The following is a 26,860-nucleotide window of genomic DNA, read 5'->3' as shown; positions in this document are numbered from 1 at the left end:
CAGCAAAAAAGTGAAACTGGCAAAAATATCTGTAAACATAACAACTCAGCTCAAACCTTGCCTGTACACTGTAACCGTTCTAAGTGCTTTCAAACGTACGGCTTTTTCTGGTGCTTAGAATCCATGACATCATGTGAGCTGCTTTCACCTTAGAAATCTTAAATCTCTTTAAGTTATTTGTATCACTTTATGGGAACCATGAAATTACTAAAGTCAGTGAAAAGCTTTCTACTTTAGGGTAGCAAGCTAACATTAAAATATAAACCCCTGAACAACTGAGTTGTAGTTTTTTGTTTGTTTTTTTTTTTTTTTTAATTTAGACTATTTAGAAAAACTGCTTAATTTGGAAACCTTCATATCTCATGCCATGTCTCCTCAGTTACCAGAACTTTCAGCAAGTCCTGAAAGACATTGAAAGTGGTCAATATTTGTGGACTATGGGCACTGTCTGGGAATTTGTGGGCTACTGTAAGTATCTCTATTATTGAGAAAACTAGGAAATCTTATTTTTAACAATTCACGTCAGCAAGTTTCTATCAGTCTTTTTTCACCAAATTCCTTTAGCTGCATCTCCAGAACTTCTCTAGCAGAACATAACAATACAAAGATGCAGAACAGTGCTCTTGCAGATTAATGTACTTCTTCCTGAAAAGCACTTACAGCACTAACTTAATAAGCTGACTACAAGACACAGTATTTCTCATAAAAGGGACAGAAATAATCAACTACTAATACTAATTTCTGTAGAAAGAGGTGATGAGGAGTCCTACATAATGCGAATGCTCTACCATCATCTGAAAGAAATTAACAAAAACCTCCCTGTGCGTGTGGAACCGTTCCTAAATTGCAAACAAGAAACTTGGCAAAACGATAAGACATCTGTTTTCTCTTGCTCTGTGTAAGGTCAGAGCGAACAGATAGCCATTCAGAAACATGTGACTAGGCACTGCTCACAGCATGGAAGATCCTCTGGCTGATAGGGAAGGGATTAAATGCTTGTCTGCCTTCGTATAGAAACTACTTTAAAATTTACAATTGGCCTGTGTCTCACTGAAATATGTCTGGTTTAGCCACAGTTTTAATACTGTCTGACCACAGACTGTTAACAAGACAATTCAGGGGAGAAATCACTACCATAATCTTCACTTGTTCTCCAGAACTCACTTCTTCTCCAGAACTGCATAAACACTATATACGATATATATATATAATAAGCTAAACATTCTAATTCATTTTCAAAGGCACATCTGTGTTACAAAGAGGAATAAGAATGGTATGAAAAGGAATTTTTAACTACAATAAGGCCTGTGTTCAAGTGTGCAATCAGGCTATCACTGCAATCATACGTTCCCTTTTTATTCCCTGGCATTCTTGCTTTCCCTTTGCTAGAAGGGCACCAGGGTGCTCCCTGGGAGCTCTGCATGTTGCTCACGGATGCCACTGTTTTCAATAGAAAGCTGAATAAGCCCACTATGGTTCATAGCAGGGCACTGGACCCTTGTCCGAACAAACCACAGTGCTGCTCAGCAGCTGAGATAAGACTTTTGTGGGCTGAAGCTGTGTCCTCAAGGGAAGTGGTTGTTAACAGTCTTACTTTATGCACATGCAATTCCTGAAATTACGGACATCTAGCACCCAGGTAAGCAAAATTTGGCTTACCTTCAATTCATTTTATAATGACTTTTAAGAACTTTTATGAATAAAAGGAGGAAAATTGATTGTATTTACTTAAAATAGTCTGTTACAGTAGGATTTTATGGTGTTACCTACAGAAAGTACTACAAACTAGGTAAAAAGAAAACTTCTCTTACAAGACAGTTGCTAAAAGCTGCTGTAAAAACAAACTGCTTGAGTTAGCTCCTCTTTGCTTGTCATCTGTTCTTTGGCATTCAGAAGCCCAGATAAAGAATTAAAAAAATTGCAATATGCCTACCTTCCCTAGTTAGATTAAGTGCGCTAGCTACCATGGTAACTTAAACTTACTTTCTTACTTTACTGTGTAGGAAAGAAAACTGATATAATTCTCCAGAAGTTTGCCACAGTGAAGACAAGTGCAAAAAGCAATACATTATTAAAAGTCATAAAAGTTACCTGTTTCTCATTTTTGCTAACTCAAAACCATGTTCTTCATCAGCAACATAAAGGAAGAGAGACTTTAATAGATTGTGTTTAAAAGCTGTGGAAAAGCCTTGATTTCTGTTACAGAGATGAGGACAAGGGGCCGAGCAGCCTTTCCCTCCCAAAATCCACTTTTATATAGTGTGACAGTTCATCCTTTCCAAATATGCTTGGAAAAAAAGACACCTAAAGTTAAGGTTAGAATATAAAATAGAATTAATCCTGCATTAAACTTAGTTGGAAAGAGATAAAGCTGCCAGCACATGGGGAGTGCTTCACAGTTCTACCTTTGTAACCATTAGTAAGAAATACAAAGATTACAAATTCATGTAATCTCTGGGTTCTGGAGGATCAACGTGAACTCAGACAATGAGCTAATATTTAATCACAAACTAAAAACCAACCCCACATAATGAGTTTTAGAGAGTTTGGTCTGGTGCTTTGAGGGCCAACAGACTGCTCAAAAAACCAGAAACTGTATCTTAAGAATGGTAGAAAAGTCAGTATATGACTTTGCATTGTTATCACAGGCACCCTTCTGACACAATTTGAGTAAGAAACAATTCTGAAGATGGCCCTAATTTTTTGCACAAGCCTAAAATATCTGAAAATATTTAGTGATTTGTTAACATGAGTGTTAATACAATATAAGCAGGAGCACACTCAATTCATTTTGTTGAGTGAGCAACTCAAGTGGAATTGAAGATTTTAAGAAGGAGGAAATTATAACATTAAGAATCTGAAGCCTGAAGTCCTAAAAATGTGCAACTGTGGGGAAATCTTTGAATGGATAAACAAGTCTTCCCCCAAAAATGCACATTACTACATGGAACAGCATTCCTTGGCTCAAATTAACAAGTTTCATTGACCACAGAAATCTTCCATGTCCACGGACTACTTTCATGGGTTCTGTTACAAGTGGCATACATTTACTAAAGGTAAGTTTGTGCTTCCATAGGAAAAAAAACTTAGGAAAACACAAACTGGAAAAAAATGGGTATCACTTGTTATAGTTAAAAATGATCTTGACAATCAATCTTACATCAAAGCTGTACATAAGGGAACTAAAAATCTCATGAACAGAGAGAGAGAATAGAGGAGAGATGAAGGAAGGCATGGTTTTCAACAACGTAAAGTCTGGAGGATCAGGTTCATTGAGTCTATAGCAACTGTGTTGGACTTGGATGGTTAAATCATTTTAAAGAGAGGACACTACACTCATTTCAGGGACAGGTCTGAAATACAATTGGGAGAATACTGGAACGTATGTTAATCCTTCTTGTGATGCCTGAAGTACATTAGAAGCTCTTTACAAAAAAATGGTACCTCCATACATAGAACAGTTTTAGTAGATGTAGGTCTTTCACTTATATCATCTCAGGAACCTGTAAACCTACCATGAGCTAGACAATATGGCTATACAAATGTCACTGCCACACCAGGAAAGAAGCTGTTTAGCACTCGAGCTACCACTCTGCTGTCACAGTCACGCTGCTATTCTAGCTGGCCTATGTATCTCTACATTGCTGGTGGTACACACAGATATTCGCTAGTTGACTTTATCTGGGCTGTAAATACAATCGTTCTCCTTCTGGCTTCAGTTTGCTAGACAGAAAGATGAAAACTGTGTTTTTTATTAACCATTCTTATTCAGTAGTTCTTTATCTTTCATATTTACACATTAGTTTACATCCTAAAGAACAGAGAATTAAATTCAACTTTCCATTTAAAGGGGCCAGTTTTCCAATCGTTTCACACAGTTACTTCAGTAACTACAGCTGAACTCAGTTGCATACCATTTGATGAGACAGAACTTTGTCTGAGCACTGACTCAAATGTTTTATATTAAGTTTAAGGTCAAAAACTTATGAGAATTTAGGTGACTCATATCTCCACAGCATTTAGACCTCACCATCTCTAAAACATTCCTTACAGATTCCCAGGTTTTTAAACCTCTGTTCAAAATGCCAACATAGAGTAGATTTTATGTGTGCATCTATATATCTTCCCATACAAAGTCATTTGCTATCTGCTCTGAACAGCACAGAAATGTAGTTACCTCACTGATTTTACCTGTGGGGTGGGGGGAAGAGAAGAGACAATTCTCAGAAAATTCACTCTGACAGCAACTGTAACAACTTTTCTAACAAAGAAAATAGGCAGAGCTTTTCAATGCTTCTACTAATCTTAGCTAAGAATACACAACTCTGCAAAATCTGAGCTTTTGAAATTATTATTATTATCGTTATTATTATAGTTGTTGTTGTTGTTGTTATTATTATTATTATTATTATTATTTACTGGTTTATTATCAAAGCACTCCTCTAGGATCAAGGACAATAAACTAATTACACTAAAGAACTTCCAAGAAACTAAGCTGACTGAAAATATAAATTAGACACCAGTTACCAACTTGCAAGACATGTATCTGCTCTTTCTGTACTTTAGAGCAAGAGATAAGCTGTCGGTTTTGTACCAGATCCTGAAACAAGCTGGTTACCGCTGCAGCTCACATCATCTCCTGAGCCCTTTCCACAGCCACCTGTACACCCTCAAAAAAGACGACCGACAAGACTGAACACTGGTAATACTCAGTTGGAAGAGAGGAGAGGGACACCAGCCCATTACCTCTGCTATTCTAAATACCCATCCAAAAGCTAATCCCGTCCCCTGGCAATGCAATATCATCTTACGTAAACGTTGGAGGCATTTCTGTTTCAGCAGTGACCAGACAATACTGTTCACCAGAGTAAAACACCTCCCCAGTCGCTTCGTCTCAGCCAAGCACTCCCAAATTCAGATCTCAGAGAGAGCAGAATAATAACTGAAGACATAACGTTTCCTGAGCAATGGTCTGACACCAGGTTCCTTCGCTGACACCAACATCGTGACACCTCCTGAGCGGCGGCCACCACCTCTCTGGCAGTGACCTCTGCGGGACAGAGGTGGCAGGATGCAGCCCGCCGCCATGCCTCGGGCCCCAGGCCCTCCCGCCCTGCTCCGCGCTGGCCAAAACATAGCAGGTGAGGCTAATTTTTCTGGAGTCACATCAACTTGGAAGCAGACTGCCAAGTACATGATGATCTTACCCCACGGACAGGAAAAGCTCACAAAGTCAAATATTTGAAGTCATCTCTACAGAACAAATGACAAAGGTTTTAACACTTATAATCTGAACCACTTCTACTAAACTGGGATTTGTAGATCAACTTGCTGATATAGTTTTTAACGCACCAGCATATAGCTACAGCAGGACACCGCAAAAAGGGGGTTACAGCAGCCAGAGTTAGAACAAGGCTTCAGCAATAACTTCCCTGTCAGCTGCTGCGGGTCAGGGACTACCAGCGCCTCTGGGAGGAGGGCACGAACACCCGGGACCCCTGCTGCTGGCTGACACCCCGGGCACAGCACCTCAACAACACATTTCCACGGACAAATCCTGCCAGCAGGCATTTATTTCTCTTTGAAACTGAAGCAGTTGTGGTGATCAGTAAAGGAAATCCATCGGCCAGACAGCCAAGAAACGCTCTTCAAATCTTTCTCTGTGATATTCAGGCTAAGGTCTGGACAATTTCACTGCAAAAAGACCACTTCACGGCACAGGTGGTAATGTGCAAAAAGATAAAATAATAAATACGTAAACACAAGTAAACTTCCATAGCGTCTTGCATGTGAAGAGTCTGATTTGCTAATCTTGCCAGAACAACTGTAAGTGACTGGCAATTTCCAGTTTGGAGCATCCAAGCAAGGATAGGATTTTTCAGGCAAAAGAAGAGCAGCACTGTCCAGAAAAAAAATAATCTAATGGCTCAAAATCGACAAAAACCAAAGCACTCAAACTCTTAGTCACTTGTGACTGTTGCGGTCCTGTTCATTGGGTTGGCTTTGGGGTTGGTTTTTTTTTATAAATTCAAACACTCTTTCCATGTTAAGAAGCAGAGCAAGTTTCACTGGAATGCAAACTTCACAGTTACGGATTTCCCTCAGGTCGCCAGGACTGACACAGTGTCAGACAAATCAATCAAAACTGTCGGGTACCAGGGTGCACATTTTTTCATTAATCCTAACAGAAAGAAATATCAGCAATATTGCAACTAACTGTCAGAGGAAATGAGTCAAAATATACTTATGGGAAAAATTAAGGAAGTATTCATTGGATTACTATAGTGAATTATTAGAACCATCTACTCAAGACAACTAAATCAGACATCAAATTTCATTAGCAAAATTAATTTACATGACTTCACATTCTCTTTTCTCCCCTCCTACCTAGATATCATATCCATAAGACAGCAGACAGAAGTTTTGAAAAATCTGGTGTTTATTTTAAAGCAATCACCTAAAAACTAAAGATTAATTAAAAGTTATTGATTAAGCATATGTAAGACCTTCTAAAAAGGGGGGGGGGGAAAGTGTTTTCCAGTAAGCGTGTATGTTTGTGTCATGGCTGTAATGAAACATGCATTAAGTATGAAACATATGGTTTCCATTTTGTTGCCCTGGAATCCATCCAAAGACATTTTATGTTGTTAGCTTAACTGTTCTCCTCAGCTGAGGAGCTGTGGAAAATATCTCATCTGAAAAAAATCTCTACCTAATGGATAGCTATAAAAGATTTGCTAGATCTGCAGCAGACTGCTTTATTAAAAAAAGCCTCTGAGATTATTAATTAATTACTAGATTATTACTTTTTATATATCAGAATAAAATTTTCAAACTGAAAAATCTGCTTTAAGAGGTACCACAAAAATATTAACAGATTATGATGGTAATATTTTCTTTATTTAATAAAATTGTACTGGTGTTTATGGTACTCTATTGGACCCAGGCCATCTGACCTAACACATGACAAAATCATTACTAATGTATCATCTCCTTGATTTTATAGATTTGAGAAACTTATCTTATGCCAAAAAAGCACTGCTCTGAAGATCACTTCTGGCTCATAAGCTGATTCAGAGGCAAGGATCAGTAAAAATGCGAGAAAAAGAAGAAAGATCATATTTATTTTTAATAACGCTTGGGTTTGCCCTGATGCAGAAATAGGTTGTCAAAGGGTTGGCTAAGAATTTCAAGACATCTATCATGAATACCCAGATTTAAGTTTTACTTACCTTAACAGAAAATATACTAGAAAGGCTGAAGACAAAGTCATAAGGTTAAATTTTGCCATGCTGTGCTTAAAAATTCATCCCCAAATTGCAAGGCTGCTAACCTCAGTAACAGTCAATGTATAAAACCTTTCATACTTTTGTGCTGTAAATTACTTCGGCTATTGACTTGTTCCAGGAATTCATGTTGTATTAAAACCGTTAAGCCTGCTGTAGTTCTTACAATCTATTGCTAATCTTCCTTCTGTGAAGCCAATGGAATAGCAGTATCATGAATACATTGATAAATCCAACCAGATCAGTTTGGAGACTTTACAATACTATGTTTCTTTATTTCATTAGTGGAGATGTTTTAGGATATGGCAGTTAAAAGTCCCCATTTTGTTACTTTAATATATCATGTGGCTTGAGGACTGTGCTGTCTGTAAAGGGTCTGCAACTTGAAAATTCACATTGCCAACACTCTGCTAATGTGCAAACTTGTGCATGTTCATAAGCCATTGCAAAAGTTAGTCAGTTATTTTAACACACCTTTGCCATCTGTGCCTGGACTCCACTAGCCTTTAAAGCAGAAACCGCCTTCTGAGCAGCTGCTGGGCTGTCAAAGTCAACAAAACCGTAACCTGAAATACAAAACTTATTTCATTAATGAGACAGCAACCAGCTTATAATCAAACAGTTCACATGCTACTAGCAGCTATTTAATACAATTTTCCTGATGGTGAAGATGGCCAGCTTGACCTCTAGAGTTCTTCATGTGGTCCCAAAAATCCAATCTACCAAAGTCCTTCAACCTTGAACTGGTGGGGACCTACCCTAGCGGAACAAATCAATTTCCATGCCCACTCGTTATCAGGACTTTGTCCAAATTGCTAACAAGTAGTATGGTGCTTTGCTTCATGTTATCTGGTATGTATCTTCTAAGAACAAATGTGACATCATCAGCTTATTTCATAGAGATCACCAAGTAAAGCATAATCTTTTAATTTTTCAAAACTAAATTCTTAGTCCAGTTCGAATAAGTGTGAATAAGCCTTTAAGTTACACATAATTTACTTAAAAGTGGGAGAGGAATTTAGTTTAAAAGACACATATCTACTGCATCATAACCCAATTCTTGGTGAATTAGTTACTTCATTGTATAAACATAAAAGACAGTTAGATTTAAAAAGTGATTAAAAACACAGCTTCACTGAAAGCAAGTGAGTTTTTCCCCATTACTGTTACTGAAACCAGAATGTAAACAACATTGTCCTGAAAGCATTTCCTATGCCATATAATACCATCTTTAAATGTCAAAGTAAACTCAAAGTTAATTATAACTATTTCCATATATTTGCAATAACTTCTTTTCTTATTCTGAACAGCAACATACAGGTAATGGATTCCAGGACATCTGAACAGCAATATATCTTGGCCTTTACAGACACTGACCTTACAAGGCTAAGATTTCTAATGCAACCTGGGAGCTGGATGCTCAAGTCTCATCGAAAGGCAGTCAGAGTTTGGAAGCTACTTCCCCTACATGTTATTGCAAACCTCATTCTGAATTTTTCAACCCCTTTCCTTCCCACCAGTGAACCACCTCAAATATTAATGAAAACCCTCCCCAATGTCTAAGCTGGGTTAAAAGACAACAAACCAACCCCGCAACAATTAAAAAACCCCAAAGCACTAAAGGAGTAGAAAATGGAATTATTTCTTCAGAAGGTAATAGTATTCTTTTACAATATGTGTATACTGAGGACAAAAAGTCTGTGTAAAGATATAACTGAACCAGCTTTAAAGTCCTTAACTTCGGAAAAACAACTCGAGCAGCCTTGTACATCAGTGCAAGCTTATTTAACCTGCCAAGAAGCTGAAGAAAGCTGCATATTGTTCCGTGTAACACGTGGTGTTGTGGACTTAAATCCTGACATGAAACAGAGTAAATTAGCTCATATCAAGTTTTGTGCTGCCAAGGCAAAACTAACTTTCCTCACCCAAAACTAGCTTTTCATGCCCATGTCAGCCTAGGTTATCAACACCACCACACTGCAGGGTGCAATACAGACAAAGTTACATACTGATACCAAGCATACCATGAAAGCTGGCTTTGCCATCTTCTAGATGATACATAAACTCAATTGCTCCTTGTTCCAGTTAGTTTAAATCCCATGGTATGGTTTGGTGGGGGTTTTCTTTGGCAAGAGCCAGAGATGCTGTCAGTCTTTTGGTTAAATTCCAGTTAGATATCTACATTCTGCCTACTTATATTCCTACTGCAATTTCAATGACATGCAGTGAGCTTCCCCACAGCCTTAACTTGCTGTATATTGTTATAGCACATGGTTAGTTACTGCTTTTCACCAGTGAGATTTAAAAACTGTATTGGAAAAGTCAGCTTAAGTCTCTTAAAACATTTAAATGACTGTACTGTATCACTGACAGAGCTACTGAAGTCTTTAGGAACTTGGGGAATGGACAGACTAAATCAGTTGAGTGCTGTCATAGGTATTAATTAATTGAAATAACTGAAAAGGGCCTCTCCTCTTTCCTAGGCACAATATACGCAGGTGACTTCTGCATACAAGCTAAGAAGAAATTTTCTAAAAATTTCGGTTTCTGAACTGTCAGCACCCCTTTAAATGCTCAAGGTGGGGAGCCAAGAAGCCATGCACCTGCACTGATTCCAAGTTCTGCACAAAAACTGTCTTTATTAATAATGAATTCTTCTCTCTTGCCTCTGCTTATCAGCTTTATGCTCATTCATGACCTTTGTGCTTATTAACATTGCTAAATCAGCTGACTTAATTCTTCACTTTGCGTAGAAATTATCCTCTTAATTGTAAAAAAGAAAGTCTGAAATCTGGTATTTCAGTGTCTGCTACCACACCTTCTCCCACCATGCACACTGCTGGGATATTATCTCAGTGCCATTGCAATGAGTGACGAAAAATCAGGGAACTGATGGATCCAGCTTATCTAAAGGAGGTCTAATTTTTTTCCAGCTGCAATTACTTTGGTGAAAACGAACCCTCTCTTTGCTCCAAATACATTCAATAGCATATAACAAAACACAATTAGAGTATTGGAACATATAATTAAGTGCTGCTTTAAACTACTCTAAGCAATGGAGCTGACTTCCACAATGTGCAATTTTTTCAGATGCTTCATACAGTTGAATGGTCTTCTGTAAGCTTCCTTAGTTTCTCAAGGCAAAAGAGGAAAAGCTGCTTTTAACTCCATTTTTGTTTTTAAAATAGAGACAAATTGCCAGCCAGTACTGTGCATATCAGCTTCACTCCAGTTTGGCTGCACCACTGACACAGGCTGTCTGCCAGCTCTGACGGAAACAAATGTATTGAATACACTGACCATGGGCAAGAATAAGACTAGTTTAGGAATAACAATGGCAAAACAAACAAAAAAAAGTTAAACACTTAAAATACAACATTAGCATATTTTATAGAATCAGGACTTTCAGGCAAATGTAACGTAAAGGCAAATATACATACCTTTGCATTTGTTTGTCGTCTTATCCAAAATAGCCTTTGTGGATACAATTTTCCCATACCTAAAATGTATTACACATATGTAAGGAAAGTGAGAAAAGAACACCCTACTACAACAGATACCCAGTTCATATTATTTTATGTCCTATTACCCTTTAACGAAATGGAGTAATATATAACTATATAAGTATATAATGAAAACTCATACATAGATGGAAGTGAAGAAAAAGATCAACAATTTCAAGCATGATCTTGTTCTATTCTCCCAATGTCCTCAGTCGCACAGCAGAATCACAAAACAAGCAAGAGAAAAATTGCTTTTAGAAAAGAATACAATTCAGTTAAAATCCTGGTGCATGTGAGAAACCACATTTTAGACCTAAGCTTGGACTCCCTCAGTATATATACCAGATAAAGCAGACAACATGCCTTGTCAGTGCTTGGCTTGCTAACTAACATGGTACGGGTGAAAAACAAACAAACAAAATAAAACCCAAAAAACCCACCAATAATAAAAAACTTAGCTATCTCTTCCCCCCAACACTGACAAACACAGGAAGATTAAAAACTCTGTTCTGGAAGGTGACAAGTACAAGTCAGATTTATGAAAGCTGATCAGCAAAGGTGGTAAAAAATGTTCTGTATTTTTAAAATGGAAAATTGAAATGTAAACAATTTCAACTAAAACAAAAATGCCCCTTGAGAAATTTTCAGTTTTCTTTTTCTCATTGCCTGTTCCTCAGCTTCTCAATAACCGGGCAGCCCAGGTGCAAATCTGCTACACAGTCCAAAGGTGAGCACCCAGAGACCTAAGAGCAATTAAGCTTGGGAAACAAGTGGACAGCAACCCCTGCTACAGGAACAATTGCTGTTTCTGAAGTGCTCTGCAAAGTTTATCAGTATTAGGGGTTTTGATCAAATTTAGAGGAGAATTTGTTGCTGCTAATGAAAACTTGCAATTTTCCCTGAAAGTCAAATCCCAGTTTCAATTTAAGAAAAAGCAACTCCCTTGGCCAGCATCAGCAGCGGAATCAGAAATGGAGCACAGGTTTCCCAAGTACCTTACCACAACCTTCTCTGTTTGCTTGTGAACCACATTTGATACAGTGCTGTGAGTACACAGGAGAGAAACAATGCAACCTGAGTTTCTTTTCACATAAGACTATGTAACTTATTACATTATGTAATAAATTATTTATATATAATATAAAATAAATATATAAATTTTTATATATAATATAAAATAAATATATAAAAAATAAAACTAATGTAACTTATTACATTAACAGCCATACCTGAGCACTATGTGCTAAGAGGTTCTCTATCATTGTACAAGAACACAAAATGAACTGAAAATGATGACAAAAGTTATCAGCATGAGAAAGCAGAATCTGGGGAAGAATGGAATTTTGCCAGTTCCCTTGCTAAATGTAACTTGAAGAGAGCAAATATAATTTTAAAAAGTTATTATTTCAAAATACAACTCACTTTCTGCAGCAGCTGTATTAGTCTTAAACTATTTCAAAATATGTATGAAGCCTAATAAATAAAATTAAGCTTAGTTAAGAGTACTCACTTGCAAAGTGATAGTTATTCAAGGATGAAGCCTATTTACAAAGTACTTTCCCCCTATAGAACATTTAAATACACGTTTCAGTGTAGTTACCACTCTCTGTGACCAGTTTTAAGCACCTTCTGTTTATTCAATGACTTATTATGTGACTTCAAACAGTGGCAAGGGGGTAAATCTGGGACACTAGCCACTAAGTGTTGGCTTCCTTATTGTATCTGAAATCGTGAGCATCTACACTAATATAAAATAGAACTATCCATCTATAGCATTAAAACGTACAAGCAACAATGAAAATCAGGGCATACCTAAATATACCATACTAGAAGCTGTAATAAAACAATAGAAATTAGAAATAGAAATAGTAGTTGGAGCAGGTGCTTCCCTATTAGTGCCACTTATTTTCCAAATACATCATTCCATTTAGAAATCTCTACAGTCCATAAGTCAAAACTTCTTAAACTTTCTCTAGAATTTTTCTGAGTGCAGAGTAAGAGCGCTGAACTCTTGTGGCCCAAGTTGACTGCACTCAGCATTACATTTAACAGCCCGCATTCTCCATATCCTATCAGCTTCCCTAAGCTTCTTAAAGTGAAGGGCTGCATAACCTTTTGGGGGAAAAAAGTCTTTGAAGGATGATCTTGTCCCTGCTACTGCTTCAGTTCTTGAAAGCGTAGCAAGTGGCAGTAGTAAAAACCTACAGGGCTGGGTATCTATGTAAGCACAGTAACTGCAACCCTCAGCCAGTTTGGTCACGGAGGGGAGTCGGGCTGGCTATGGACTGTGCTGGCCCACCTATGCTGATGCGCACCAGCCCATAAAAAGGTGTCTGCATGTCTGTTCAGGGACCATCTTCCACTGTGCAAGACCACCTGTGATTTAGTTCACTGTCCTAGATAGCACAGCTCCTGCAAAGAACTAACTGCCACAGAAGACTGCCAAGAAGTTTCAGAAGTGTGAGTCTAAGAATGATTTGGAGAACCAGTGCCACAATAGCAGCTATCACCAGGATTTCTCCTACGATTTTCCCTGTGAATACTCCTCCCAAGTACTAGCTCCCACAGATGCCACGAAGCACAGAAATGTACTTACTCCATCTGAGCCTGGGCAGAGGGATATATCCCCTCCTTGCTCCCACCACGTGGCAGAGCACATCTCTCATGGTTGGCAGAATCACTTCTACAATGACTGGTGATTGCTCTTTCCCTCTCCTCTGAAGCAATTTTTAAAAATATGCTTTCTTTTGTATTAAATTCAAATCTTGAGAAATTACTGCTGATCTGGCTGATGACAAACAACTAGGTATTCCTTATTAAGTAGGCTATTTTTCTCCCAGAATTAATATTAAATGAATGTTCAGAAGCAACAGCCTCTTTTTTTTTTTTTTTCCTTTTTTACTTAGTGCTATTAAAACATTCGCTGTTTGGTCTGAATTACCTTTGTAGATAGCAAGATGTTTTCAGCTTTGCATCTCTTTTCTATACCGCACCAGTGTCAACTAACGTATTAAGGAAGAGAGGGCCTGGGTAAGAGGCAGGTAAATAATTGCCAGTGTGCACTGGTTATGGGATTAAAGGGGTATGTTCAGTTACAAATCTGTGCACCAGTGCACAAGCTATCATTATAGTACAGAACACCAATACAAATGTATATTTGCATAGGAGATGAAGAAGAAACTTGTTCAAAAACCAAGTTAGGAAGATACTCAGTACTGCTGCTTAGTAGGATAATGCTCACCAATGCCCAGTACACACTCTGTGCCGAAATGAAAGGGTAACCCACACCTACCCACCAAAGAAGATCTACTGCCAGGCAAGGTGAAGGTCTAAACACAGCACTATACCTTTGTCTTAGAAACTTTTGAAGTGGAAGACTTGAAGTAAAGCATCACCATATACCTTTTAAAAATCATATTGTACAGCAACACAGTCAAACACAGTGCAAATCATCACACTAACAGATTTATTACAAATAGCTAGGAATACTTGCAACATTCAAAATACCTCTGATGTTGAAAGAAATGGGTCCTTAAAAAACTAAGGACATGGATCAAACTGAACCACTGTTTACTTTTCTCGCTTTGTACATCTGCTAAGATAACATACTTGCAAATGTGAGGGCGATAAGATGCCATCATGAGAATGACAAAGAATGGCGAATGAAGTGGCTTGAAGTCTCTGCCACAAGTGCTATTTTGAGTGTTGAAAGAACTTAACTGTTTGTGCATTAGGGGAGGCAGCAACAACAGGCAGTGAGAGGCTTGACAGGGGCTGTCTGGAATGAACTGTTCAAGTCTTTGCCCACAATAGCTCAACATCAAGCTCACAGTGCTTCCACGTGCAGTACTGTCAAACCCTCTTCCAGCTTGTCCTGTGAAAGGTTTCTCTATCCCCTGACGCTGACTTGGAAACTAACACACCAGAAGTATCTCTGCCACCGTGGAAAGTCCTTGCCTTTTAGAGCTGCTTAGGGCCTCCATTCTGACCTGTCCAGAACTTTGTGTTGAAGATGGACAGTGCTCTCCCTTTGCCTAAGTCCATTTCAGCTGTAAAAGAGCATTCCCAGAGATCCTGCTGTTACACCTTGCATTACTGCAGTGCTGTCAGAACTCCTCTGCTATGCAGGAACAACACTACATATCTTTTGTGTTTATTCTAGATTAATTTTTACATCTTAGCATCTTATTGCTGCCCTTCATGGAATGCTCTTTATTTCTAAGAGCCAGAATCACGTGGTAAAACCAGGCATGGATTTCTAACATAGAAGTGGCTTTGAGTACATGAAATCACTGTAAGGTGGAACTGTGAAATGAAAGAGAATCTGGCTGAACACAAAAATTTTGGCAGGGAGCCAATACTCTCACCAGGTGACCCAAAGAAAAGAGACAGCACAACAAATGGGCAGATCCAGCAAGGAGGGTGGCCATGTGGGAGAGCAGATCAGTTAATCCTAAAATATGTTGCAGCTGCTGAATGGATCCACATCAAAATAAATCTTACTTTAGACTAGGGTAAATAACTAGAACAAAATGGATAAAGAAAATACTTCCAAAGCAAGTCCTGTATATTAACGGTAACACTAAAGAGAACATGTATGTAGAGGTGCTTAGTCTGTACATAAGGTTTTAAATAAATAAAAAAATGAACTTTCTTATACAAACATGGCCTTATTCAGCGCACAACATGGTTAGTGGGCACCTTGCACGTGCTATAAATGCAGTAAACTCCTGCTTAAAAAGGAATAATATTATCCTTCAATATGACCCTAAAAAATGCATGTAACAAACACTGACTTTTGCAAATCAGTGATGTGCAACTTTTAAGACAGCATCCTCACCTCCCCAAACACAGAGTTTTCTATTTTGAACAGTACAACTCAGAACATTTACATGAAACTAACGGTCTTAACAGCCAAGACCACACCAGTCTATCTCACTTGTGGAGTATGTGGAAGCCCCAACCCATTCATCTCAACTGAGACCTGAAGAGAAGAAACCTGAGCAGTCCATGGAAAGGCCTCATCTAGGCTCAGCTTCTCTAGACCACCTGGTGCAAAAAGAGCAAAGAAAATTCCCTGTAACTGAGGAAAAGCATCAAGGGAGTTGTCAGCAAGACCTGACTTGGTACAGCTGGCTCCCATTCCTCACTACTATTCCAGTGTTCAGGGCTTTTCCAAGCCAACAGCACGGCCAAGGGAACATAATCAGCCCCAGCAATCTTTTCTCTTGGATCCAAAATGCAAGCTCAGAGCAGTCTCTGAGCAGTACAAAAGGTTTTATCTGGCTCCCACACTTCCCTCTCTGCTGCATCTTGGGAAAATGGTGTAGTGAACCTTAAGTTCTTGCTCCTTTTTAAGCTTAGATAAACACAGGGAGTTTTAGTTTCTCCATATACCAAATTTTTAAATTTCTCGATACGGGGAATTTCAGGAAATAACTGTCAATACAATACTGCTAGTCCTTGTGATAGCCTACTTCAATCCTGCTTGTTTACTTATGGGTAAATATGTTCTCTTACAAAAACTTGATAAAGAAGTTTTTCAATCCAGCAGAATACTGAGTTTGGAGAACAGAATCAAACCATATGGTTTCCATTTTTAAATTCTTCTTCACCACATCTATGGCCTAGTGTAGAAGGAGACATTGCTGAGAACATTTTGTTCGTATTTTGTTTTCTGTTGTTGGAAGACACACTGTTCTTTGAAAAATTCTTTGGAATCATTCAGTTGCTTTATGGCCATCATGGACCTAAAGATTTGCTACTAGAATATAATGAGTAGGTACCAGCAAAAGCTGGACCAATCATTTTTAGTGAATAATTAAACATTACATAAAAAGTTACAATTATATTTTTCTTTCTTTGATTTGCACAGTTAATGGATATGCATAACCTAGCTTAGAATAAATTGTGTTACGATTTGGCTAATTTGTTTGGTTCAGCAAAATTTCCTTTACCAGCTTCAGATACTCAAGCACTGGGTTAAATCAGTGCAGCCATACGTGCCCTGTTTCAGCCATTGGATCGTATTTTCCCCTATGTGCAAAATAGGACTTCCTTGTGAACCTGAATTAAAGTTGGAGCACTGCTTTGATGACACGCTGTTAAATCGTCACGTGGTTTTGACATAAGGCTAATTTCTTTCTTTCTTATTAATTGTCCCTTGGACTCTCTCATACATCAGAGAAAAAGATTGTCTTTTCAAAATATCCAAATACCCAAGTAGTTCTCATCGGCTCTTTATATTATTTTACTTGAGAGATAAATAATACCTCCAAAACTACTGTTTTGATTGTCTTTACAAAATTACTAAAATTACATTGTGTCCGTTAATGTAAAAAGACTATTTTAAGGAATTAGGTTCCGAGTAAAAAAAATACAAAACAACACCCTCCACAAAAAAAGAATCAAACCCACAACCAAATAAAACACCACCACAGATCCTTGGCTTTACTGACAAGTCAATACTCTTACATGCTACTGTAAATTCTTCACAAGATCAAGAAAGCTTTCTTCACAACTCCTCCACCTTTAATTCTTCATTTAAGTTTTGCACATTTGTGCTTTCAATGAGTCAGTGGATAAAAGCATATATCAGAATCATAGAATGGGTTGGGTTGGAAGGGACCTTAAAGATCCTCTTGTTCCACACTCCCTGCCATGGGCAGGGACATCTTCCACTAGACCAGGTTGCTCAAAGCTCCATCCAACCTGGCCTTGAACACTTCCAGGGACGGGGCATCCACAACTGCCCTGGGCAACCTCTTCCAGTGTCTTGCCACCCTCACAGTAAAGAATTTTTTCCTATTATCTAATATCAATCTATTGCCATTCAGCTTAAAGCCATTCCCCCTTGTCCTATTACTACATGGCCTTGTAAAGTCCCCCAGAAGGCTGCAGTAAGGTCTCCCTGGAGCCTTTTCTTCTCCAGGCCGAAGAACCCCAACTCTCTCAGCCTGTCTTCATAGGAGAGGTGCTCCAGCCCCCTGATCACCTTTGCGGCCCTCCTCTGGGCTTGCTTCAGCAGGTCCGTGTCCTTCTCATGCTGGAAGCTCCAGAGCTGAACGCAGTACTCCAGGTGGGGTCTCACAAGACCTGCTGGCCACGCTTCTTTTGATGCAGCGCAGGATTCGGTTGGCTTTCTGGTCTGCAAGTGCACATTGCCAGGCCACGCTGAGCTCCTCATCCACAGACTCAAGTCTTTCTCCTCAGGGCTGCTTTCAATCCATTCTCCAGAAGCCCGTGGCTTGGGCTTGGCATTGCCCCAACCCATGTGCAGGACCTTACACTTGGCCTTGTTGAATTTCATGAGGTTCACACAGGCCCATCTCTCAAGCCTGTCAAGGTCCCTCTGGATGGCATCCCTTCCCTCCAGCGTGTCGCCCACACCACACAGCTTGGTGTCATGGGCAAACTTGCTGAGGGTGCACTCAGTCCCATTGCCCATGTCACCGACAAAGGTGTTGAACAGTGCTGGTCCCAGTACAGAGCCCTGAGGAACACCACTCGGCACTGGTCTCTACTTGGACACTGAGCCATAGAGATCATCTTCATTACTGATGCATTTACCAATATCAGCACAGTACAAACTAGTATTACTTAATTACAAGCAATCTTTTCTTCAGACTCAGTAGGTTACAATTCCAGATTTCACTCAGAAGTAATGAGAATTAGCAAACCCAGATTTATATATATATAAAGATATATATATATAAAGATATATATACACCCCCACGTATACATATACACAGATACTATCAGCTCTTACAGTTATCTGTCCTTAGAAGAGCAGATGCTTAGCATACCAGACATACACAATTTGCTGATGTGTGAACAAATACCATCTTAGTTTCTTGGACAATATTAACTTTAACAGATAAAAAGCAGTATATTATGAATAGGTATTTGGTTTACTGTGTACAGTAAGTACTCCTAATAGCTCAAAAAAACCAGGAATCGAAAACCCTAATGAATAGCAAAGTGGCGCACACAGTAAAATTTTGGAGATTATTATTTTTCAGCTACTCATTTTGTTTTTCTTAAGAGTAGTTATTTCCTGGTTTAGCCAAGGATGAGCTGTAGGGATAGGGAAGAAATGTTTTCAGACTCAGGAAATGTTTGCTTCCTCTTGCTTTGCAGAGATGTGAATAATCTCTACCCCTTCCTTAGAAGCTGTCCGAAAGTCAAGGGGAAAAAGTCCTGTTGGCATCCTACAGCTATTTTTGCAAAGGTTTTTCAATTAGTACGCTCCTTTTTGCACAACAAATTGGTTATTAAAAGCATGACCCACTGTACAATGTTGTCTCCTCAACTAAGGAAAGCTGGGAGTTTTTTAGTATCTCTGGGTATTTTAAACATTTAAGACTTACTACAGCTGGCACTAAAACAGCATTCCTAATGTGGCATTCTAGTCTGTAGTAAATGACCAGATTTCCAACAATTGCCTTACAGAGGTATTTTCTCTGTCAATCTTAAATCAACAACAACAACAAAGTAATGGCATGTTTATTTAGTTTTACTTTATAAGGTTAAGAATGTCGTAATATGTGAAAAAACCAGTTATTCTTCAGTACTATGATGACACAATCATGAGGGGAAGGGAAATAATCCATGAAGCCTGGTCCCACAAAGAGTCTGGAGTTGCAGAGGAAGGCTCTCACATTCTTCCCTTGTAGGCATTGATAAGAATTCAGCTGATGCTACTTCGAGGAAAACACAAAAGCAGCAGAACCAAAATAAGATGACATTTAAAAACCCAAGTATAAAATCTTTACAGTAGGGGTTTTTGGGGGGGTGGGGTGGGGGGGTGTGTTAATTTATAAGGAAAAAAAAAAGGCAAATTCTGAAGAATGATCCTGTAATTTCTATCCTAGGCTCTGACAAGTTTATCAGCATCAGCTGCCTCAGTCACTCCGCTGAGGATGCGAATACAGATACGTGGCAGAACGATGATTAATAATCACCCACTCTTCAGGGTGAGGTTTTTTCCAATGCCCTGAATTTTGGCCTATCCTTGGTCTATTGCAACATGATTTTTACTACCAAACACACGGAATTTAATTTCTTTTCAATCTTTCACAGGCTAGCAAGATAATAATGCTCGACTGATGGTAGGGAGAGACCAGAGCAACAACTCCAGACACTGAAAAAGGAGAGCGCAACAGCAGCAAAAGTGGCAGAGGCAACCTCCTGCCCTCCACAGGAGATCATCCTTCATATTTCATAGACACGTAAAGATTCTCATCGTCCTAACAATTCTTATCAAAGCCGGGATACTAACATGCTGGTCCTAAATTTGTTGATTACATATCCTTTTTCTCGATAGACACACAAGATGTCACATGCTGTGAGAAAAAATGGAATTTCTAGCAACAAACTGAGAAAAACGATCTCGTTCAGTGTTTCTTGCAGCCACTGCCCCTGCAGTAACCCAGCCTAACTTCTGAAAAGCTGAGGTGATTTAACATAATCTCTGAACCATCTGCTAGGCTACCTATCAGTTCAGTAGCCTTGTTACTTACAGTTTATGGGTTAAGCAGGATAAATAACCTATCAGAAACACAAACAGATTTGTCTCTGACACATTTTGAAGTGCAACTATTGTCTAAGGAAATATAGCTTGCTTTCTCCTAAATGGGGGGGAAAAAAAAAAAAAGAAAGAAAAAAAAAAATCACAGTAAAGACCAAAATGTCTGCTCTTCCGGAAAAGGAAGTTGTTTATCATCATCTGTCTCATTTATGAAATCAACAGTTCAGCAGAGCTAAGTGAATACTTTGCAACTTATTTTTGCCTGCACTTTCAGGAGATTTTTTTCTGTTTACCCACTTAAACTCACATTTGAAGTACTTTAAAACGTGAACTACATAGAGTTACATTATGTTTTCAAACATCTGTTTGCAGGGACACAAATGCTGGTTGACATTAAAAGTGTTGTTTCCTGCCAATCTTCTACAGAGCTTGATGACCAACGCTTGTGAAAGACCACTCTGTATTTTTCTTATAAATTACGTGGCATTGTTCTTTAAAAGAAATATTTTGGAGTTGGATCGAAATTGATGTGCGTAAGTTTGATTGAATGACTTAGAAACTGGTTCGCTACTATTCTACTTCTAATACAGTATATTGTAACTTATTTGAAGTACTTTTACACTGAAAGCATTACAGAAAGTTTTACCATAAGACACCGAACTGAGGATCATTCATATGAACATGGTTTGTGCAGTTATTCAGGCAGTCACAAACAATAAATCTCAGAATTATCATAAATCAACTAACATACATTAAGACATTCACACAGGAAGTTACCAGTAAATGTTACATTTAGAAAAGAATCAAGAGATCTGCCTCTCAATTCCTGCCTCACAAAGCAGGCTGCATTTTCTAACCTGTATCATTCAGCATCCAGTTTAGCAGAGCAAACTTTGGAGAATCCTTCTTTTAAAAAAAGAGATAATTAATTTAAAAGATATTTGGAATTCTTTGTTAACCCACTTTTTAGTACTAAAATCATTCTTACTCTACTCAAGAAAACATCAGACAATTTACATTTTCTGCAGGAATTTGCCTGTGCATCTGCTGACAAAGCTATTCAGGTATATGGGAAGGGCTTACAGTTTCCTACAGCTACAAGATGGGAGAACAAAGCCACATTATTTTAAGAAAGCAAATGGTCTCACCCTATTTTCTCTTACCCTAACACTACAGGATGGACACAAATTACGCCTGGGTTAAGAGTAAAGCACCGGGGGAAAAAAATAACAGCCAACCTGCACTTTATACACAACTGAAAGCAAAAACTGATGCAATATTTTTTGGAAATAAACTATCATAGTTACTGTGGCTCCCAGGAAGAATATAAAAAACACATGAAAGCAGAGAGTTTCACATATCCATAAAAGATACAGGAGTTTTTTTGAAAATCATAATTCATTTGCAAGCGAAATAATAAAGTTCCAAACAGGTTCAAATTACAAGTCTGGAATATTATTTCTAAGGTCTAGCAATTTCTTTTATCCTTTTTTTCATACTGAGAAATCATCACTAATCAAGACAATGATTTGGGAAGATGAGAAATTAAACCAGATGAATGCTAATATGTATTTATAAGCCAAGCTCGTGGCAGGTCTGCAGATGTGCATGTATTGATTTACCACTGCTAGCTGTTTTAATCTGAAAGTAAGGCAGTATTTCTACATTCCACCATAAATCTTGGCAAATTGCAGCCTCACCAATTTTGCAGAGCCTACACTAACAGCTTGAAAGAATAAAAATATGAAGACATAACAGAGTGGTTCTCGTTATTCATAGCTCCTTTTTCTTCCCTGAGCTAAACAGTACAGATCAGCTTGGGAGCATAAACTAGTCTCTCTACCTGAAGACCTTTTATTTTTCTATTCCTCCTCCTTCATCCAAGGAAGCCACATTCAGTCATTGTCAGCGTATGATGCATTGTCCTTTATTTTGGCTTTTCCTAAGCATATTTCTTTTTCTTGTGGGAGGAAATTAAGGACAAGGCAAGGGGAAAATAAAATTATTTATCAACACTTCCCAATCCTTTTTCCCCCTTGTTTTAGTCAGAACAGTATAAATCAAAAGGTGTTATTCTGGCTACAGTCCTAGCTAGTGTGAGATTACCTCCTATCTGGATAGATAGACAGACACCTATTAATGCTGTAAGCCTGTATACTTCAGAAGATTACTCTTCACATTATTCTCGCCCATTAATTTCACTTCTAGTGAAGGCTGCTAACCAAGTCTTATATCCTCGGTTTAAATTTAATGATGCCCTGAGGAATATGTTGGCAAAGTCTTGAAAACCATGAGACTGGAGATTGCCAAAGTACAAGGGCACTTTCAGCCACAACCTGTTTCCTAAGCCCTGACCCATCTGTCAACTCTGAACTACAAAAGACTGTCTCAGGTATTGTGTAAATTATATATAAAAAAATATTTTAAAGATACATACATATATATGTACACACACACACATAATGCTTTTTCTTGCATTTATCTTGGATGGAAGATTCATGGTCACTGGAGTAATGCCTGTCATTGATAACTTTTAAAAAATATGTCAGCACATTTTGAATGTTCTCCTTCTGTTTCTGTAATACTAAGACAACACAAAGCCAACAGGATGAATCCAAGACCTGCCCTGATGGCTTAAAATGCAAAAATACCTATTAGTTATTACCTGCATCTTGCACTAATTGAACAACCCATCCTGGAAAGTGCTGACTGCCTCTTTTCTGTCTGGAATGCAAAGAGGAAAAAAACCAATACATTCAAATAGCTTCCAGTATCTCTGGACTGCATTTGAACAGTGGTTCTTTTATGAAATACTCATAGTAACATCCTGCTTTCAATAGCTATTCTATACTGGAATTAACACCTCATGATGAAGTGTACAATTAATATCAGAGCCTGATCTCCTTTAATTTCTGCTAAGTTAATGAAAATCATACTAGGAAAGAACTAAATGGACAAATTATTCAAATATCACTGCTAAGCCTTCCAGAGGCCTTGCCCCCTTAATAGCACGGCATGTGGACTTTAGCCCTATTTGATTCTGCTTCTCTAGTCTCAAGTCCCAGCTGTGCTCAATAGCAAATATCTCCATTTCAATAGGGAAAATGGTTGTACTAAAGTAGTTCTCTCCAGGGGTCAAAATACTTCAGAAGGGCATTTAAATGGCTCTATGTTATTGAGCAGAAGCATCAGTTCACATATTATTGATTATAACTGCATGGCTCTGTTGAAAAGATGTCTACAGTAGTATTAAGTGCTGCAATAGGGGCAGAGGAGTGTTATGCACTAAAAAAAAATACTATCTGTCTGTTGCCAAAATTTTATATACATAAGCAATCACAAGCTGTATGACAAAATCTAAAGTGCAACCTTTGTGGCTGATGTGTCAGGATCATGCTCAGTGACACTTCCTCAGTTTCACACTGCTTCAGATAGACAGTCTTTTGAATATTGATTGAAGCAAGCAGGAGGCAGAGCTTGATTTCTGCAGTTTTGCAAAGAGAGCGTAATAGATACTTATATGGAAATTTGCTTTTGGTGGCTTAAATATTCTTTAAAAAAAGCATTAATCTGTTCTGATCCCATCACGACAACAGCTAGTGAGTACAACTGTAGTCTGGAACCACATTCAACCTACTGTGAGCCCTGAGCTGCAGACAGACCTGCAGTCACAGTATACTGCATGCTACCAGATGGTCACATAAAATATACCTGAGGTGGCTGAATGAACGTGATCCCCCCCAGACCCTCATTTCCAGTGACTTCTGTATAATGACTATGTCAAGTGCCACCATGGAAGGCCAAATCCCAGGCAAGTCCCAGACTGTGCTTTGGCTGGTGTGCCTGAGGAAACACTTGGATCTTCAGGCTTCACAGTGAAGAACACTGACAACAGAGGTTAATCCTGGCCTAGCAGGGAAAATCCAACCCATGACCATCTGTGCATAAGGGGTGACTCAAGAGTGAGTTGACTGGGCTCAAAGAAAATTAGGATCCTCCAGTTGGCTGTATCACCTGCAAGCTTGGATGGCATCTACATTAAACAGAGTAAAACATAGATTCAAAGTTTCTTAAAAGGAGCAGCTGTGGTGGTTTCACAAACCCAGAACATCAGCAGCCACAGAAGGGACTCTTCAAAAAAACACACATTCTCACACAGAGCCAAGAAATCCAATCAACCACTGCACGACAGCAAAGCTGGCAGGCAAGCAGAAAGTCAGTGCAGTTAGTTCTGTATCACTACCTTTCTTGAACAGATTCAACAACGTACGCCAACAAAGGAGCTTGTCTGACATGGTCACAGTGCTTCTGGGCTTTACAGACCTTTTTTATCATCGAGAGCCTGAGATGACTATTTCTTTGCCTGCAAGAGGGCAGCAGAATGAACCTTTCCCTTGGAAGTGATACCACAGAACTTTTCTTAGAAGTGTTATGCAAAAGAAGCTGTAACTTCTACTTAAGAATCAATCTCAATACCTACACTTCAGAGTCTAAAATAGTTCATTTACTAATTTTTCCAATCAATTTATTTTAACAAGATGTTTAAACCAATCCAAATAGAAATCTTAAAATATTTTTTATGAAAACCACTCAGAAGCAGGAAAATATAATGCATACAGCTATCACACAAAAAAGGACTGGGAATCCAAAGAGGCAATGGCTATATCCAGTGTCAGAAAGCCACTCATCAGTAAAGAGTTAAACAGTATCTAGGTCACCCTACAGTCTTTCCTGCACACCCTCAGCTCACCGCGTATCGGAAATGCTGTGTGGGAAGGCCAGGGAACTAAACTCACAGACCAAGTATGACTCAGACTGCAGCAATTTAATGATACTTTTTTTCTCCTAAATTATCCTTGGGATTAAAAGAATCCACACCCTCAACATGAAACCAAATCACAGCAAAAGGAAGAAACCACAAATTCGCAGACCTTTCAGTCAAAAGAAGGTATCCAGAAGCAAATTAATTATTAATGGTAAAGGACTGAGACCTTTCCTATAACATACTTTATGGTCAGAACAGCAGAAGGTGAAGAATTTGAGTCCCAGTCAGATGTTCTTCTGAAAGCCCTAGTGGGGATGATCTCAGCAACAAGAATGTCAGAGAACTGCTTGCCAAAAAATTAAAGGAGAGCTGTCACAGCCAAATGCTGACCTACACCACTAGAGGAAAGCAACTTGAGAGAAACAGCCTCACATTTCCGCCACCACAGCAGAAGCAGAACCAAAGAGTTGTCAAATACGTTCAGCACAAGCATAAGCAGAAGACAACTATGAGATCCCTGAGAAGGCAAACACCAGTGACCCAGGTCTAAACACAAATCCAGCCAAATCCCTGAGGCACAATTACTATTTCTGAAAATTCTGTCCCACTGAACAAAGCAGAAGTTTGGGAAAGATACTAATGAGCAGAAGAAAACATTGCCCTCAGAAATACTCCTTCCTGACTACAATATAAAATCATGAAAATGTAGTTTTTCCTCTGCCCTCCAAAGCTGCCTCTCTCCCCTTCACTTCAGGAAAGGACAAAAAAAAGCACACTAACTACCACAAAAAGAAAAGCAAAGTTAAAATGTCCTAACGGCACTAAAATGTCTTCTATCACAGGAACTCGTGAAGTTTCATCCAGAGAAACAGAAACTAATTTCCCCTTTTTCATGGCAAAGATTCAACTAGTTTTGTTGTGGTGATTTAAACAGCAGTGGATCCCTTTTTCAGAAGGGATTTTTTTTTTGTAAGTATATGGAAAGCCAATTATAAAGAACTGAACATCTGCCTTTACAGCTATGTATTTAGATGTATTCTGCTCTGTTTCTAATTAATTATCCATTTTTTATCCCATGAAATAAAGAAACTACTATGTTCCCAAAACCTGTATCCACCATATAAGCATCACTAGGATGCTTGGTCAGTAACCAGTTAAAATTCTTGCTGCTGCTCACCTTTCAGCTACAACCATGGAGGAGTACATATCCTTACATATCCCTAATCTCCTCTAAGTCAGGGGTTTAGACCCAAATGAGTTCAGGTGGAGGGCTCTCTCTTGAGAGTGTCACTTGATCAATGAATTGTTAGTAACAATTACAAAGGCAACACCTTTGATAAAAAAAGACCAAAAAACATTACCAGAAATGAAGCAGAAGTCCCATGTTCCATACTGATTTAGACCAACACAGGGTTCTGCTTCAGGTCATTGCTTCAAAAAGCACAATTTATTGCTTACACAGAAACTTAAGAGGAAAAAAAATTAAGTCTTTCCTGTTTTTCGAAAAGGAATCAGACTCAAAAACTTTTCTTACTATCTACGCACAAACACCAACTTTCTGTGATCTACTGAAACCTATCTACTTTTTGTACCTTATCAATTCTACCCAATTCAGTTGTCCAAAACCGCAAGCCTGTGCTCCTTTGACTGCCACTTCAACGCCAGCCTCCACTCAGGATGGGAAACAGTTGATCGGTGCCGGTCAGTGCTGCGTCCTTTTCCTGGGAGGGCCACCCTTTTCAAAATACTTAATGACATTTTCAAAACTGCACAATTC

The 26,860-nt window shown here is 38.6% G+C and overlaps 1 protein-coding gene across 4 annotated transcripts in view; it reads right to left on the bottom strand.

Annotated features, from left to right (window-relative positions):
* The window catches only part of RBMS1 (RNA binding motif single stranded interacting protein 1), a 148,870-nt gene that overhangs the window by 30,119 nt on the left and 91,891 nt on the right, over positions 1-26,860 (bottom strand). For all 4 annotated transcript variants that reach the window (XM_055811715.1, XM_055811714.1, XM_005234334.4 and 1 more), the window contains exons 3-4: positions 10,727-10,785; positions 7,761-7,852 (exon numbers count right to left, since the gene is read on the bottom strand). In XM_055811715.1, the coding sequence (XP_055667690.1) occupies positions 7,761-7,852; positions 10,727-10,785 (151 nt within the window). The remainder of the gene's footprint in view (positions 1-7,760; positions 7,853-10,726; positions 10,786-26,860) is intronic.

The sequence above is a fragment of the Falco peregrinus genome, chromosome 8 (genome assembly GCF_023634155.1).
Source record: "Falco peregrinus isolate bFalPer1 chromosome 8, bFalPer1.pri, whole genome shotgun sequence".
Lineage (NCBI taxonomy): Eukaryota > Metazoa > Chordata > Aves > Falconiformes > Falconidae > Falco > Falco peregrinus.
The sequence above is the reverse complement of the archived record's forward strand: the minus strand, read 5'-3'. Positions and strand labels throughout refer to the sequence as shown.